At 40.4% G+C, this 17437-nt stretch overlaps 1 protein-coding gene across 2 annotated transcripts in view; it reads right to left on the reverse strand.

Annotated features, from left to right (window-relative positions):
- Positions 1 to 17437, reverse strand: part of RFC1 (replication factor C (activator 1) 1, 145kDa) — a 77366-nt gene that overhangs the window by 9000 nt on the left and 50929 nt on the right. The window contains exons 10-21 of one of the 2 annotated variants that reach the window (XM_011983543.1): positions 17318 to 17425; positions 13175 to 13354; positions 11861 to 11965; positions 9042 to 9438; positions 7043 to 7152; positions 5266 to 5380; positions 3514 to 3605; positions 3197 to 3334; positions 2961 to 3056; positions 2739 to 2837; positions 729 to 883; positions 503 to 620 (exon numbers count right to left, since the gene is read on the reverse strand). In XM_011983543.1, coding sequence (XP_011838933.1) covers positions 503 to 620; positions 729 to 883; positions 2739 to 2837; positions 2961 to 3056; positions 3197 to 3334; positions 3514 to 3605; positions 5266 to 5380; positions 7043 to 7152; positions 9042 to 9438; positions 11861 to 11965; positions 13175 to 13354; positions 17318 to 17425 — 1713 coding nt within the window. Of the gene's footprint in view, positions 1 to 502; positions 621 to 728; positions 884 to 2738; positions 2838 to 2960; positions 3057 to 3196; positions 3335 to 3513; positions 3606 to 5265; positions 5381 to 7042; positions 7156 to 9041; positions 9439 to 11860; positions 11966 to 13174; positions 13355 to 17317; positions 17426 to 17437 lie in introns of both variants that reach the window. The other variant, XM_011983542.1, reaches the window with a different exon arrangement.

Consider the following 17437-nt stretch of genomic DNA (forward strand, 5'->3'; position numbering starts at 1 on the left):
AAAGAAGAGAAAGAAGAGAAAGAAGAGAAAGAAGAGAAAGAAGAGAAAGAAGAGAAAGAAGAGAAAGAAAGAAAGAAAGAAAGAAAGAAAGAAAGAAAGAAAGAAAGAAAGAAAGAAAGAAAGAAAGAAAGAAAGAAAAGGCCAGATTAAGAAACAGACAATAGTTACCACAGAGTATTATAATCTGTAACAGACTGTATTTTTGCCACAAGAGCCATAACATTTATCTGGTATTTAAAATAACTACAGGATTAGCTGGGTATGGTGGCGGGCACCTGTAGTCCCAGCTACTCAGGAGGCTGAGGCAGGAGAATCTCTTGAACCCGGGAGGCAGAGCTTGCAGTGAGCCAAGATCGCACCACTGCACTCCAGCCTGGCGACAGAGCAAGACTCGATCTCAAAAATAAAGTAAACAAAATAAAATAAGTACAGGAGCTAAAAGCTATTTAGTTCTCTTTTCAGTAAAGCAGAGTCTGCACTTTAGGGAGAGCTCTCTGCTCACCTGCGTAGGCAGAAGACTCCAGTTTTGCTTACTCCGGATCTGGCTGTCCACTAAGTCACCATCACATATGCTGTCTGCTGCTCTGCTTAAAAGCATCAAGTGCTTTTTCATGTCGCCCCTGCAGGAAAGAATCAGTCTGGATTATCTCACTCTCCACACCCCAGGTCCCTCCTTCATGGTGCTGGGAGGATATTAACCATGCCTCTCACCAGCTCTGGACACTCACCCTGCTGCTACAGGCTTCACATGTATGTAATTTTCCTGGACAAAGAGGGGTGCTATTGAATAATCATGAAAAAAGAGATCTGACTTGTCCATAAGTGACATGTGAGCAGTCTCCTCTCCAGCTGCAAACACCTTCCGGGCAACATCAAATGGGCCCTGAAAAAAAAGAGGGACACACCTATTAGAATGGCCAAAATTCAAAACATTAACATCACCAAATGCTAACGAGGATACGGAACAAGAGGAACTCCATTCATTGCTGGTGGGAATGCAAAACTGTACCGTTTGGTAGTTTCTTACAAAATTAAACATACTCTTACCATACGATCCAGCAACCACGCTTCTTGGTATTCACCCAAGTGAATTAAAAACTACGTTCACACAAAAACCTGCACATGGATGTTTATGAGCAGTTTTATTTATAATTACCAAAAGCTGGGAGCAACCAAGATGTCCTTTTAGTAGGTGAATAAACAATTTAACTGTGGTACATTCACACAATGTAATATTATTCAACAATAAAAAGAAGTGAGCTATCAAGCCATGAGAAGACATGGGGGGGCTGGGCATGGTGGCTCACCCCTGTAATCCCAGCACTTTGGGAGGCTGAGGTGGGCAGATCACTTGAGGTCAGGAGTTCGAGACCAGCCTGGCCAACATAGTAAAACCTCGTCTCTACTAAAAATAAAAAATTGGCCAGGTGTGGTGGCAGGTGCCTGTAATCCCAGCTACTCAGGAGCCTGAGACAAGAGAATCACATGAACCCGGGAGGCGGAGGCTACAGTGAGCCAAGATCACACCATTGTACTCCAGCCTGGGTAACAAAGAGAGACTCCGACTCAAAAAAAAAAAAAAAAAAAAAAAGTCATGGAAGAACCCTCTTATGCTACTACTAAGTGGAAGAAGCCAATTGGAAAAGTCCACCTACTACATGATTCCAACTATACCACATTCTGGAAAAGGCAAAACTATAGACACAGTAAAAGGATCAGTAGTTGCCAGGGGTTGTAGGGAGGAGAGAGGAAAGGAAGAATGAACAGGTAGAGCACGATTTTCAGGACAGTGAAACTATTCTGTATGATACTATAATGGTGAATACATGTCATTATACATTTGTCAAAACCATACAATGTACACCACCAAGAGGGAATGCTAATGTAAACTATGGACTCTGGGTGATAATGAGGTATCACTGCAGGTTCATCGATTATAACAGATATACCACTGTGGTAGGGGACGCTGGCAGTGGGAGAGGCTGTGCGTGTGAGGGGGACACGAAGTATATGAGAACTCTCTGTACCTTCCACTCAATTTTGAATCCATAGGCCGGGTGTGGATCACCATGTTGGCCAGGCTGGTCTCAAACTCCTGAGCCTAAACTGCTCTAAAAAATAAAGCATATAGGCCAGACGTGGTGGCTCACACTTGTAATCCCAGCACCTTGGGGGCCACAGCAGGAGGATCGCTTGAGGCCAGGAATTCAAGACCAGTCGGGGAAACACAGCGAGATCTTGTCTCTACCAAAAATTTTGAAAATTTAAATAAATAAGAAAGTGTATTAACTTTTTTAGAACCTGCTTAATCATTGTTCTAACTATAAATTCTGATTAGCAACTAGGTAAAATACAACACAGAGGTAACTGACACATACCTCTAGTTTCAGAGAGGTCATTAAACCATTTGACATGGATTATTCTGAACAGTGCAAAACCACTCCAAACATGAAAGTCAAACATAAGGAACTCTGGAAAAGCCATTTTATAATTGCTGAAGCATGAGTATAATTTAAAATTTATCCCTTTCTCAAAATTTATAATAGACACTGACAATCTTTGAGAAAAAATTCATTTGAATTAGAAACACTTTTAGCAGCTGTCTGTACTTCTTACTATATATCCCTGGATCCCACAGGCATATCAAGGAACTATAATAACTATTTCTATCAAGCTACCTACAGAACAAGAAGTGTTTTGGCTTAAGAAAGTAACTAAGACAAGGAAATTTATTTTACCATTTTGATATCCTTTTTGGCTCTGTGAGAATCAGCTTTGGCCTGGTCATAGGTTAATGCTTTACTTCGTGCACACCACATACTCAGATTATGTAAAACCTAAAAGAATCACAAATAAGACAACGTCAAGATAGGAAAATCCTGTTGCTCCCCACCCCTACAAGATTGAAAGCATTACCTAAAAATAAACAACAACTGTTACATAATATATATTTAATTTACCTGTCTGATATCTTGATTGGCTCCCAAAATTATTTCATTCATTGCTGGAGGGGGAATCTTTAAACCTTCTTTAAATGCAATAGACATCATAGCACCCTGAAATTGACAAGGGAGGAGTCCTCAATGATTTTAACTCTCATAATCAGATATTTTAAAAATATTTATCAGGTACTTTTAAAAACTGACCCTTAAATAAATAGGCTAGTGTGATGGGAAAAAAATTTCAATCATCATACCTTAATCTGTTCAACCCGAGGTCTTTGAAAACGAAGATCGAAACAATAATGAACCAGAGAGCGAATCTTGGGATGATTTCTATCATTGCACATACAAATAATGGGAATTTTAGTATGTTTTATCAGGCCAATTAATTCCTGAAAGGCAAGTTAGCAACACAAAAATAATTATTTTTAAAATGACAAATATCACACAAGGTAATTTTGGTTCTAAAAATCTCCTCAGCGACATGCCTTGACTGCCATGAGAGAATGACAATGTTTTAAAAATCTAAATTATCAATAGTGAAACTGCAAAAATACAGCACTTGAATTACCTGAATTCCTCCCCTATCCTCATTGCCTGCCATGCCATCTACTTCATCCATGATGAGAGCATGTTTCGTGCTTACTGAAGAGGCTGCTCCATCTGACCCAGGTTGAGGAGCAATGGGATGAGACAAAAACAAAATAACAATTGCTCAAAAACTGCTGCTCTGTAGAAAATTATGTAACAGATATTAAACTTCAAAAGCTACAAGAATATGCAGCACTGGGCTACAGAGTGTTGCTAAAGAAAAAAAAAGAATATGCAGCAAAGAGAAACTCTCCCTGCCACCCCTTCCCCTGCAGACCCCAATTCCCTTCCCAGAGACAAACAATAGTCTCTTACACGTCCTTTAAGAGATATTCTACACATATGTGCATAAAAATATACAACTGAGGATTTTTTTTTTTCTTTGAGATGGAGTTCCGCTCATTGCCCAAGCTGGAGTGCAATGGCGCGATATTGGCTCACTGCAACCTCTGCCTCCCGGGTTCAAGCGATTATCTTGCCTCAGCCTCCCGAGTAGCTGAGATTACAGGTGCACGCCAACACACCCGGCTAATTTCTGTAGTTTTAGTAGAGACGGGTTTTCACCATGTTGACCAGACTGGTCTCGAACTCCTGACCTCAGGTGATCCATCCACCTCGGCCTCCTAAAGTGCTGGTATTACAGGCGTGAGCCAACATGCCCGGCCAGTTTTGTCATTTTATGTATTTTGGTGATTCATTCTTTATCTATAGATATAGAACACTTCATTTTTTAAGGCAATTTAATATTCCATCCTACACTTGTACCGCACTTTAATCACCATTAATGAAATATATAGGATGCTTCCAAGCTTTTTTCTATTATGTCATACTAAATGACTGTCCTTATCTATATGGCATATATATGCCAGTTTGCACATATATAAGTAAAATAATAGCTAAATTCCAGCAATTGGAATTTCTGGGCTAACGGGTATGTGTAATTTGAGAAATACTGCCGGACTGCTCTCCAGAGTAGTACCAATCTACCCTCCCAACAGCCATGTCTAAGAGTGACATTTCCTGAGCAAATTCTTTTGAACAATGTGAAGGCACCAAGAATTCAGGTGACAAAACAACACACCATAGATGATTCTAAACAGGCACTGTGCGGTCCTTAACTTGAGCATCTTATTTTCCATGAACTTTGGCCATAGAGGACCACTAGCTACAACCTGAAACACAGTGGGCATTTGCACACTGTCTTCTCTTCTACTACCTTTGCCTGCAATGACCTCTTCCACCTCCAAATGGTTTTATTTCTCATTCTTTGAGGTCTTTCAAAACAATTATCACCCCTTTACTCAATGCCCCAAGCATAATTACTTCTTCATCTGCTGGCCTTATTACCTCATTGTGTATTACATACCTTATTACATACATACACAGAGTGAGGTTAATAAGGTAATGAAGTAATAAGTCACACTGTATTACATACAGTTTTTTTATTTTCTCTCTTTACAGGATTCACCTGTGAATCCTCTAAAATCATATGAAAAATGCATTAAAATGTGCATGTACACATTTTTATCACATTCTCAGAAACCTCTAAGACCTACGAAAGGGTAAGTACTACCCCATAAGAATGATGTCAGAGGACTTTCTTATTCTCTTGTTAGCCCCAGAATTTAGTAGGGTGTTTGGCACACAACCTGTGTTCAATACTGGTTACTGAACATTGAAATGAACATATTTTTCTTATATCACAACAACAGCAGTTCAAAAAGCCACATACTTGAATAAAAGCCTTTGATGCTGGTATTGCTCAGTGACTCAGCAACAATCGCCTTCAAACTGCTCTTACTCCGGGTGTCACTTGCATTCAGTTCCACGTAGCTGTATCCCAATTCCTAATCAAAATATTGGAAACCACTGATGGCACAATACGAATTACCTCTACCACCCCCGCCAAGAAAGGCCAGTTAAGAAAGACAGAAGGTACAAACATCACATAAAAAACCATAGGTAAAAATATAAAGTATGATACTAACAGACAATGAGATTAACTATAGTATGCCTTACAATATTAGACATTTTTAGAATATCATATACATATATATAACATACACATATAAATACTAATAAATTTGGTCTTAGAACTTCAGCTGACAAATCACTAATCTGGAAGGGTATATTCAAACAAGCAATTTTACTAAATTTACTTCTTAGAGTCCTAAAAAAAGAATTAAATATAATAATGCCAACAATTCAGTATCAGACACAGAATTAATCTATTATAAGATACCGGCCAGGTGTATTGGCTCACACCTGCAATTCCAGCACTTTTGGGAGGCCAAAGCGGATGGATCACTTGTTGTTAGGAGTTTGAGACCAGCTTGGCCAACATGGTGAAACCCCATCTCGACTACAAATACAAAAAATTAGCTGGGTGTGGTGGCGCGTGCCTGTAGTCTCAGCTACTCGGGAGGCTGAGGCACGAGAATCACTTGAACCTGGGAGGCAGAAGTTACACTGAACCGAGATCGTGCCACTGCACTCCAGCCTGGACGGCAGAGTAAAACTGTGTCCCAAAACAAAAAAATAAAATAAGATACCAAAATGTAATCCTAAGATAACTGATAAAGTTAAATCATTCTTTGTCACGACACTATCCCACTAAACAATTTTCCTCTGAAATCAGGAAAATTCAAGTTATTCTGATTCATTTCCCAAAACTGATCAGCTTATGCCTTAATTTGTAAAAAAAATAATGATAATAATAAAGGGAGAAACAGAGTTGTGTTCACAATTGTAGGGACTAGGGAAAAAATATTGTTTTGCTTTTTCATTAATGTTTATAAATACAGTGAAAACAGATAAAATTTTATTTAAATTTTATGCAGATGCATACAACAAATACCAAAAGAAACCACAAGCTGATGCAGCAGAGGATTGAGAAATCCAGCAATAAATTTCTAATCTGGTATTTCATCATTCTGATACCAACACGTGAACTCTGATCTGCTCTAGCGCCTAAGCAAGTCAAGCTCTCCCGTTGTCTACAGGGATTCAGCGGCAACAGAGACAACAGGAACAAAGGCAGGACCACACAGTGCTGAAGAGTAGAACCCTGAGTCGCGCTACGTGGGTGAAAACTGGGCCTCCACCCTCCTCCCTAAGCCTATTTCATTTCACACGTGTGGATGATGACAGTACAGATAATTATTCAGTACATAGAATTATTCAAGGGCATTAAGATATTTGCATCTTTCAGAGTCTAGAATACATGTTTTTGTTATCTATAACACACCCACGTGCTGAGCACGCTGCCTCGCTCATCGGTAAGTATTGCCTAGTACTTTAATTACCAATATTTTAAAAGGATTAAAATTACAAACATCACCAGAACCAAAACAGGTTCTAAAGGTTTTATTTTAGAAAAATAAACACAGTTTATATATAGACAACACACACACACACACACACAGGCACACATGTGGGTACACACTTTTATCTCCTAGCCATGACCACTCGAGGTTATCTGTCCAACCACACTGCGACAAAGCACCCACCTGACACACCAGGGAAGCTGTGGTGGTTTTGCCAACACCAGGAGGGCCTGACAGCAACGCTGCTTTAAAACTAGAGCCATCATCTTTGCCGGAAAATTTACCAAACTTTGCTGCTAGGAAAAAAGAAGTTCCAGAGTGTTAACCTATATCACCTAACAGAAGTTCAGGCATGGCAGGGAGAGTTGTGCCTAAACTTCGCATAGACAGCCATCCTCCAGTTTAGTTCTAAATTTGCAGAATATTTTCTACAAAACATAAACAAGTTTCCAGAGCATTCAGTGAAATTCTACTTCCTAGCTCACCTCCACCCAAAATAAAAAACTAAAACTAACTCACTTTAAAACTCTTGATTTGAAATAATAATTGTATGAGTTTCCTTTCCTGTGAACACACAGGCCATGGAGCATGCTGCCGGGGCTCGATCCCGACTCCATCCATCCTCATGCCACCTCTCACCAGCCACGGTGAGTTAAAAGTGACTTAGCCCCTGTGACTGCCTCCTCCTTTGTTAGACAAGCAGAACAACAGTAAAGTTGCTACTAAGGATGTTGTGAGGACCGAATGGCTGAGCACAGAGCCATGCGTGCCTCACTAAATGTTAACAAGCATAGTAGCTACATGGTCACAAGAAAAAAAACTGACTTGAAGATGCTGTGTCTGCAACTATCTTGTTCCCCTCAACACTAGACCAGCACTCTTCCTCCCCTCACCACGTGAGCACCTGGCACATACATCAGGCTCAACTCATACTCAATAACTGACAGAGACAATGGTTTTAAACCTACTGCCAGCAGGCATGCAGACAGGGACTACAGTTCACCTACAGCTTTAAAACAGTCTTCTCGGCCAGGCACAGTGGCTCATGCCTATAATCTCAGCATTTGGGGAGGCAGAGGCGGGTGGATCACATGGTCAGGGGTTCGAGACCAGCCTGGCCAGCATGGTGAAACCCCAACTCTACTAAAAATACAAAAAATTAGCCGGGCATGGTGGTGTGTACCTGTAGCCCCAGGTACTCAGCCTCCTGAACCCAAGCGGCAGGGGTTGCAGTGAGCCTAGATCGCGCCACTGCACTCCAGCCTGGGCAATAGAGCGAGACTATCTCAAAAAAAAAAAAGTCTTCTCTGGGCACATGAAATGCCTGTCTCTCTTTTAAGGGAGATTTTATTAAGTTTCAGAATGAAAAAATGATTTAACTTAAATTGAGTCCTATATCATTACAATATATTATCTGTTTAAATAAACAGGCATCATCAGCAACGGTGATCGGCATCTAGTCATCACTGGTCTATGTTGACAACACTACTAAAACATTTGTGATCTCAAACCTCCGTTAAGAAATACTGTGGACATTAAATACATACTGGAGCTTTTCACTCTCCCCAACAAATACATCACAAACAAGGACAGAAACTACAGAAGCACAGGCCTATCAGGCCTGCCAGAGCAAATCGTGCTTGCTACTGGGAGTTGAGGCTGACTGCCCTGCACGCATGCCTCCGTTATTTATTCACACCTTTCCTCCTAGTGCCCTTGCCACTCAGGGGCCTTACTGTCACATGGCTTCAGACCTTGGGACACATACTCTTTCCTACCCAACACTCACCCCTCCCTCCCTTCGCCTAGCTACCTCCTACTTTGTTTCCAAGTCTTAGCTTAGCCATCCCTTCCTCCAGGACGGGAGGACACACACCCAGGCCCTGACCACACATCTTCATCCTCACAGCACCCTGGACTTACCCCTCTAGCAGTACTTGGCACAATACATTTTAATTGCTGGTTCAGATATGCCTCCCCCACTGCCTGTGAGCTCCTGAGAGGGACTGTTTTGTTCACACCACCACCAGCAGGGTCTAGTACTGCACCTGGGTTCAGATCAAGCTCTTAGTAAATGCTTGCTGACAGATGAATGAACCGTTAGATTTTCTTATATATGTGCCAGTGAGCAATCACATGTTGATATACACACACACAAAAATGAGTGAGGTTGTAAAATCACCGTGTTTTTTATCTTCAGAAGAACTCTTGTGCCAGTTTCGGAGCCAGCGTAGGAGTTTGTTGGCACAGCTCTGGTCACCTTGCTGTCCAATTACGGTCTTGAGCGAGGTTGGCTTATATTTATCCACCCAGAGCAAATTTTCCACTTTGTTTTCACTGCTGTCATCAGCCAAATTCCTAGCCTTGCTGTCACCACTTGTTTCCTCGGCCACCTGCTCCTTGAAATCCAGGCCTCTCCAAAACACATCTGTTTCCTTTTTTATTGTCTTTGCCAAACTGTCCCTTTTGGAAGTCGGCTTGCTCTTTTTAGATTCCGATTCCTTTTTAGATGGACTAATTTTTCTTTTGCCTTGAACATTTTTTTGGGGTGTTCTCTCCAGTTTGGACTCTCTCTTCATCTTAAACAGCAGAAAAGTGAGGAAAGAAGAAATCTGATGAAACATACAGAATTTCTATCCTGCTAAACGTACTACAGAGAGCAATCAGAGATATCCAAGTGGGCTATTCAGCCTAGGCTGGTCTTGTCATGACAGACTTTCCTGTTTGTGGAAATCACCACCTTCTAAACTATAAAAATTAACAAACACACCAGAAACCACCAAACGCAATTTCTAAAAGTGAGAACATGTTGGATTTTAAAAATAATAAGTACTCCAATTTTAGTTTGAAAAAAACAAGGTATAGTGTTGAGATTTTTGTTTCAAAGTTTCCTAATTAAAAGTTAATGCCTCTACAAAAACTTGTACACAAATGTTGTTCACAACCATATTATAGCTAAAAGATGGAAACAATCCAAATGTCCCATCAACTGAAAAAGAAACAAAATAGGGTGTCTCCACACCATGAAATATTATTTACCCATAACAAGGAGTGAAGTACTGATACATGCTACAACCCAGGTCAACCTTTAAACCGCTATGCTAATTGAAAGAAGCCAGACACAAAATGCCATATATTCTAATGTCTCCATTTACACATGAAATGTCCAGAATAGGAAAATCCATAGAGACAAAGCAGAGCTGTGATTGCCGGGGGTGGACAGAATGAGTGGCTGCTGATGGGTACAGGGTTTCTTTCTGGTGTGATGAAAATGTTCTGGAATTACACAGTGCTGATGGTTGCATACTCTGTTAATATACTAAAAACCACTGATGTGTATGCTTTCTAAGGGTGGATTTTATAGTATGTAATATCTCAATTTTAAAAAAAAATTATTGCCTCTTTAGCAGCAGATGCTAAAATTAGTGGATGAATGTTTAAGGACAAGCAGTATATAAGCATAGTTTTAAAGTACCTCCCTCTCCTGCCAAGACAGTTATCAATTACAAAGGAAAAATAGTCACTTTACTAGTGAAGAAACCCAGCACTAGTTTCAGTGGGATGCTGAATCATCTTAACCAAATAATCAAGGTTATCCTCACTAATAGTAAGATATATTGACATCCTGTACCTATGAAAGGATGCACTGAGGACACAAGATCACCTCTATGGTGTTCTTAGAAACAAAGGCATAACCTCAATCTAATCATGAGAAAACATCACAGATCCAAACTGAGAGACATTCCACAAAACTGACCAGTACTCATTTTAAAAGTGTCAAGGTTGTAAGAAGACAAGGAAAGACTGAAGAAATGTCATCGACTGGAGAAGACTAAGAAGACACAACTAAATGCAGTGTGGGGCCTGGAACAGAAGAACTACTACAGGGGAAAATGTAAGGTTCGAATAATATGTAGAGAGTAGTTAACAATAGGGCATCGATGTTAATTTCCTGGTTTTTATAACTATGCTATGGTTATGCAATCGAAATCATTCCCTAGATTTCTCTAACCAGAATAACCTGGGTGGACTATCTTGCCATTTAGGTGACAGAGCTGGGGACATTAAAATCTTGGAATGCTGGCAATCCTGCGTCCTGTGTGTACACATGGATGGTCTACAGTGGGAATGAATGAGGCTAACTAGGAGAAACTGAGAGACAGAAACTGAAGGGGTCCTCAAAGCTTTGTAGTCTGTGGATCCAGTAGTTCCTAGACCAGATCCTCCCCGCCCATAGTTTAGTTATGTGAGCCAACATTTTTCCTTTTGCAAAAGCTAATACAGGCTAGGTGTCTGCACAACTTAAAAAATCCTAATACAGTTCTAATTGAAAACAAATTTATCACGCTGATACCTATTAACATATCCTTTAAGGAACTCCTAAACAATAACCTTTGCATAAAGTCAACATGAGAATACGGCTGGGCACAATGGCTCACACCTATAATCCCAGCACTTTGGGAGGCTGAGGTGGGAGAATCACTTGAGGTCAGGAGTTCAAGACCAGCCTGGCCAATATAGTGAAACTCCGTTGCTATTAAAAATATAAAAATAAGTGGGCGTGGTGGCAGGTCCCAGCTACTCAGGAGGCCGAGGCAGGAGAATCGCTTGAACCCAGGAGACAGAAGTTGCGGTGAGCCGAGATCACACCACTGCACTCCAACCTGAGGGACAGAGCTAGACTCTGTCTCAAAAAATTAAAAACTAGTAATAATAATAATAATAATAGGAAAATTAGGAAAGTTTGATAAGTAGATAGGTTATACGCAATATACTGTCCTTTCTCTACTCGTATTCCCTGACAAAGATAAGGAAAAACAACAAACTAGACATCTTAAAGCAGAGTCCTCCAGCTCAAAAGGAACTAAGGTGGTTCATTTGTGGTAGACAGGAATGTTAACCTTTCAGCCAACAAGCCTGTATCCACCCAAGACATAAGTCTATGAAATTAAAAAGTTACTATACACCAACTTAAATAAATCACATTCATTTTATACAAACCTCAGTTTCAACTGCTATTTCGTACTTGGATTTCTTGCCTGGCATAGTTCGAATCAGATTCAACAGGCCATCTTCATCAATAATTTTTGTCCCCAAGGCTGCGGCCTGTTGATTAAAAATGCAAATCATCAAAACTGCATCCTACCATTCCTTTCTGTTAAAAAAAAAAAAAAAAAAAAAAAAATTCTAGGGCCTATTAGTAGGTGAAAAACCACATTTGTAAATTAGATAACACTGGAATTAAAAAAGAAAAACAAAAAATAGCACATTCATTGAAAAGGTAACATTGAAAAGAAAGAAAATAACAGATACATTCCCTAAGCGTAGCAGGTTGGCACAGGAAGTGGTCCATTACACTTTTGTGGACTGCTTTACCTTTCCTTCCCTAGGAAGGGGCAATGCCACTAGGGCCTAAGACCAGCTCTTCATACCTTCTCCCATATTGAATACATATGGCAGACATTTCCCCCACCTTCTTCCCTGCTGATGGAACTCCAATGTGTCCTTCTCCAAGTGATGAATTATGACTGGTCTAAGGCAACCAGAAACGTCTTGGTTCTTCCCAACCTCCCATACAGCTCTGAGTGGCCAGGTGACAGCTCTGGCCAATGAGACTTACGTGAAATTCTATAAGAGGTGTTTCTGGGAGAACTCTTGTCAGGCCAGTCACAGCTCTTATGACATCCTGCCACTGTTCCCTTTTCCTACCTTGAATAAGAACTTAAATGCCTCGAGCTGCAGCTACCTTGCAACCACAAGGCAACATTCATGAGGACAAAAGCTAACACAGTAAGGACAAAGGGAGAAACCACATCACTGAGATGCTGAACTATCCCAGCAATACCTCCAGAATTCTTGTGGGAAAAATAAGCAGATGATTGTTTAAGCCACGGTTAATCAGGTATTCTGTTGTTTGTAGCTAAACACAATCCTACCCAGGAGGCCGCTGATTCTTTTTCTAAAAGCACCAATTTAAAAAAAAACTAAGATGTTGTATGCGGTGGCATACATAGGAATACTTCGGACTGGAAGAAAAAGAAAACTGCATTTGTTTCTATCTTCAAAAATAAAAAAAGACTTAAACTTAAATACACTAAAAAAAAAATCAAGTAAACAGGAACTATGCCTTCCATTGGAAAACCAAAATCCTGGTGTCAGAGCCAGTAACACTTCTGTGGAGAAGAAATAATGTAGGCAAGAAATTATTTTTCTATTTCTTTCCTTCATTTAACTCTGAGTAAAGGGCAAATCACATCAAGAGTGTACCAAGGCAGGCAGGAGGTGTCATGGTGTTGAGAACACAGCAGTACCCACCTTATCACTCTTGGACTGTCCACTATCACGACCCATGACAAGGTAATTTGTTTTCTTGCTGACATTTCCTGTTACTTTTCCCCCATAACGTTCAATTAGAGACTTGGCCTCATCTCGTTCAATAGACTCCAGCACGCCTGTGATTACAAATATAAGGCCTTCCAAGCAATTTTCAGCTCCCTAAAAACCAAAATGTTCAAGCAGAGAGGAAATTACATGGTAGCTTTCCAAAGAAACATTTGTCATCGAAACTGCAGGAAGTTGATTTTTCTCATTTCACATCATAAATAACCTTGGCATGGAAAGTTTGCTGGAAATTTACAGCAAATAAGCACCACCTGAAATTAGATCCTAAGAAATTTTGATATGGCTAACATTTAATAAACTTACAAAACAAGCGGTGAACAACATACATCCAACACTGTTAGCAAAGCTATTAAAATTACCCATTCATACTATTTTCCATTATGCCCTCTTCATATCTAAACCACTAGTTAACTTGCATAACTGTAAATAAACAACCAAATGCAATCCATCTATAGAAACTCTTGCTATTCAGGAAACTGCTTGTTCTTAAGAACTTTCCCAACAAGAATTAATAGAAGCAGGCATACTCCTATCATTTTGATGTTTCTGTTAATGTTTCCAAACAATGCACTTTAAAATCAGAATCACTTATCATTTGCATACACTTCTGATGCTTTTCATCACATTAGTGATCAGAAATGAGGTATAATTCCCCAATCCCTGCGTGCAAGAGCTAAGAAGGATCTTAACTGTCAGTTGAAGGGAGTTCTGCCCGATCTCATGGATTGTACAAGAACAAACTGCTGTTGGGTTTGATGGTCTGCCAATGGATTGTGGTGTGGCATATCTGAAGGCTACTGAATGCAACTTATAATGCTTAACAAAAATATTTACTGTTTCAGAGGAAAAAAGGAAGAAAACAGGCAACTCTTGCTATTGTTAAAAGGGGAAAGTTTTGATTCTAAAAAGCTAAGCGAGTGTGAGCTCGTGCCCTCCTCTCTGCTCATTACTCTATGATAGTAAATCTAGCAACCTGCTAGTAACTTAAAGGCAAGATCATATTATCTCTGGATTGGAAAGATAACTCTCATAATGTGTAATATAAAATAAGAGATACTTGCCAAAGAGAGCTGGATGGAAAAGACATTAAATCTTAATTGGAACTATGTATAGTTATATATTTTTGCAATGGTTCAATAAAATTATACAACGAAACAAAATGAAATAAAAATCACACATGACATTCCAAGTTACTTATTACTCTTTTAACAGATAATTGAGATTAACAAACTTAAAACAGGCTTGAAAAGCAGCAGCCAACCAAAATTCAAAGACTACCCCCATGTAAGTTCAATCCTTCACCATTCAGGTGAAGAATCTTTCTCGGAAGACAAAAAGAAACAGCTATGAATATGTTTGGAAAGAAAAGGTTTGACTAACATCTCAGGGTCCCTTGAAGGGGTTCTTGGATTGAAATGATCTACTGTAACACTACAGGAAGTTAACTACTTCTGAACAAACTCAAAACAACCCTGGAAAAATTGTACATGCAAGCCCCTATATCCCATATCCCATGTATCTATTATCTCCCCAATTATCCCCACTATGGCTCTGATTATCTTTTTACTTATCCAATCTTAGCACTTCTAGCCTCCCTACCAAAACTCTTCTATTCTAGAACTTGTCTAAGCTCTTACTCCAGGAGCAGCCAACCACCCTCAATATTCCCAACCTCTTCTCCAACATTCCCTCCACAGCCTTGCCTTCACTGAAACCTGGCTGTCCCCTCAGGGCACCACTTTGCCTGAAGTCCTCTCAAGCAGAACTTGTTTGGTCTCTCATACCCATGTACAGGAGGCAAGACTGGCATCTTCCTGCAGGCTCCCATAAAACCCATTAGCCCCTTAAGACTGACCTTCCCACTCCCCACTCCAGGTACAGCTACACCATCTCTCCCTCTCTTTATTAGGGGAACTATTAATCTCTATATGCACTTATACATACCAAGCAAACTGAAAATTAAATTTATACATACATTGTATATGTTTCCACTCCCCTCCTGCCTTCTCAGAAATCTCATACTACAATTGATTCTCCTTCTCCTGCTGGTATAACTTCAATCTCTCCCTTTCTGGTAGGACCTATCCCATTAGCAAAATGCAAGCTTTAAATATCTCCTACCATAAAAATAGTTACATCTCCCCCTAAATCCCACTTTCCATTCTAGCTAGAAGTCATTTCCCCTTCTAGTCCTTCTAGCTAGAAGTTCTCCCACTTCTTTCTCCTTCACAGCCAAACTTATCAAAAATACCTACTTTTGCTGTCTCCATTTTGTCTCCTCACACTCACTCTTCCACGCACTTCCACCAGGCTCTGCCTCCACAGTCCTTAGCTCTTGCTAAGGCCACTAAGGATCATTAATTCATGTTACTAAATGCAACAATTTCTGGTCTTCCCTTACCTGGAATCTTAACAGCATGACAGACTTAACAACTCAATCATTTTTAAAACACTCTCTCTTCCCTTTGCTTCTGTGATCCCATGCTTATCAAACTTCTCTCCCACATTTGTAGCTGCTGCTTCTCAGTTTCCTCTTGGTTTCCACCCTCTTCTACTTCACAAAGAAGCAGGGGCCAAGGCCCTCTTCTCTTCTTGGTCTGTACTAGTTTACCAGATGATATTCTTCACTTCATGCCAAGAATGCCCAAGTTTTTCCATCAAGTTCTGACTTCTGTTCTAAGCTCCAGTCCCACATATCTGCTTATCTACTCAGCATCTCCATGTGGACATCTCACATAACCCTAATGCACAGTATGGCCAACAACAAACTCATTATCATCTCCCAAACCAGCCCTGCCACCAATCGCATCAGCATCCACCAAGCTGCTCATGCCAATAACAAGATCATTCCCAATACTCTTTCTTCTCACCTTCCACTTCCAATTATCACCAAGTCCCATGGATTTTGCCTCTTCCAGTGAAACCTCTCCACTTTTCGATATTTTCACTGCTTCCCCAGACAAGTCCCTATCACTTCTCACCATCTCTCCTGATGATCTATTTATCTATTCCTGCCCCATCCACTGCACTTGGTACATCAGCAGCCAGAGCGATCTTTCAGAAATTCAAATCTGGTCATGTTATTCCTCCACTTTAAAATTCCTTCTCGGCTGCGCCCAGTGGCTCACGCATGTAATCCCAGCACTTTGGAAGGCCGAGGTGGGCAGATCACCTAAGGTCAAGAGTTCAAGACCAGCCTGACCAACACTGAGAAACCCCATCTCTACTAAAAATAAAAAATTAGCCGGGCATGGTGGCGCATGCCTATAATCCCAGCAACTCCAGAGGCTGAGGCAGGAGAATCGCTTGAACCCGGGAGGCGGAGGCTGCAGTGAGCCAAGATTGTGCCACTGCACTCCAGCCTGGGCAACAGGAGCAAAACTTCGTTTTCAAAAAAACAAAATAAAAATTCCTTCTCTTAGACAAAAGTAAACATTAGGCCCTGCAAGATATGACCCTATTAACTTCTTTGGCCATTCTCATCCCTTGGTCACTATGCTCCAACTACCATAATTTTTCTTTCAGTTCCTCAAACATACCATGCAAGAACCTTCCCCCTGCGGGAACATCACACATTCTGGCCCCTCTGCCCAGACCACCACGCCATCACAACCCCTTCACACCTGTTGAATCCCTTTCATTCTTCAAGTCTCCATATAAATGTCACATTCTATATGCCCCACCGAGGACCAGGTTCCTCTGTTATACTCCCTAAGGGCATCTTAGATTTTTCCCTCATAGCACATATCCCAATTATAATTAAATTATTTATTCAATGTCTCTTTCTTTAGGCTGTAAGTGCCATGCAAGCAAAAACATTAGTTTTGTCACTGGTATAGTCTCAAAGCCCAGCCTTTCTAGGGCTACTTGTTATTTAAAGGGAAATTTTTCTTAGTATCAAGCAGTGATTCATAACGTGAATAAACATCCCTAATTCTTGAAGATGGTAACTGAAGTTTTTCTGTTGCTAATTTTTAATTATTAATCCTCTGCTGCTGTAATCATAGTGAATACATACAGGGCTCACAGAATGGCATGGCCTCTCAGTACTCTTACCTTTGGTATTTCTTTGGAGCCCAGAGCCTTGGGACCTTCTCGATTTAAGTAGCTTCGATAAGCTTGATAATTAGTGCGTTTCTTTTCAGAATCTTCAGGACTTATAGACTATGGGAAGAG

The sequence above is a fragment of the Mandrillus leucophaeus genome, unplaced genomic scaffold (genome assembly GCF_000951045.1).
Source record: "Mandrillus leucophaeus isolate KB7577 unplaced genomic scaffold, Mleu.le_1.0 Scaffold251, whole genome shotgun sequence".
NCBI classification, from domain to species: Eukaryota; Metazoa; Chordata; class Mammalia; order Primates; family Cercopithecidae; genus Mandrillus; species Mandrillus leucophaeus.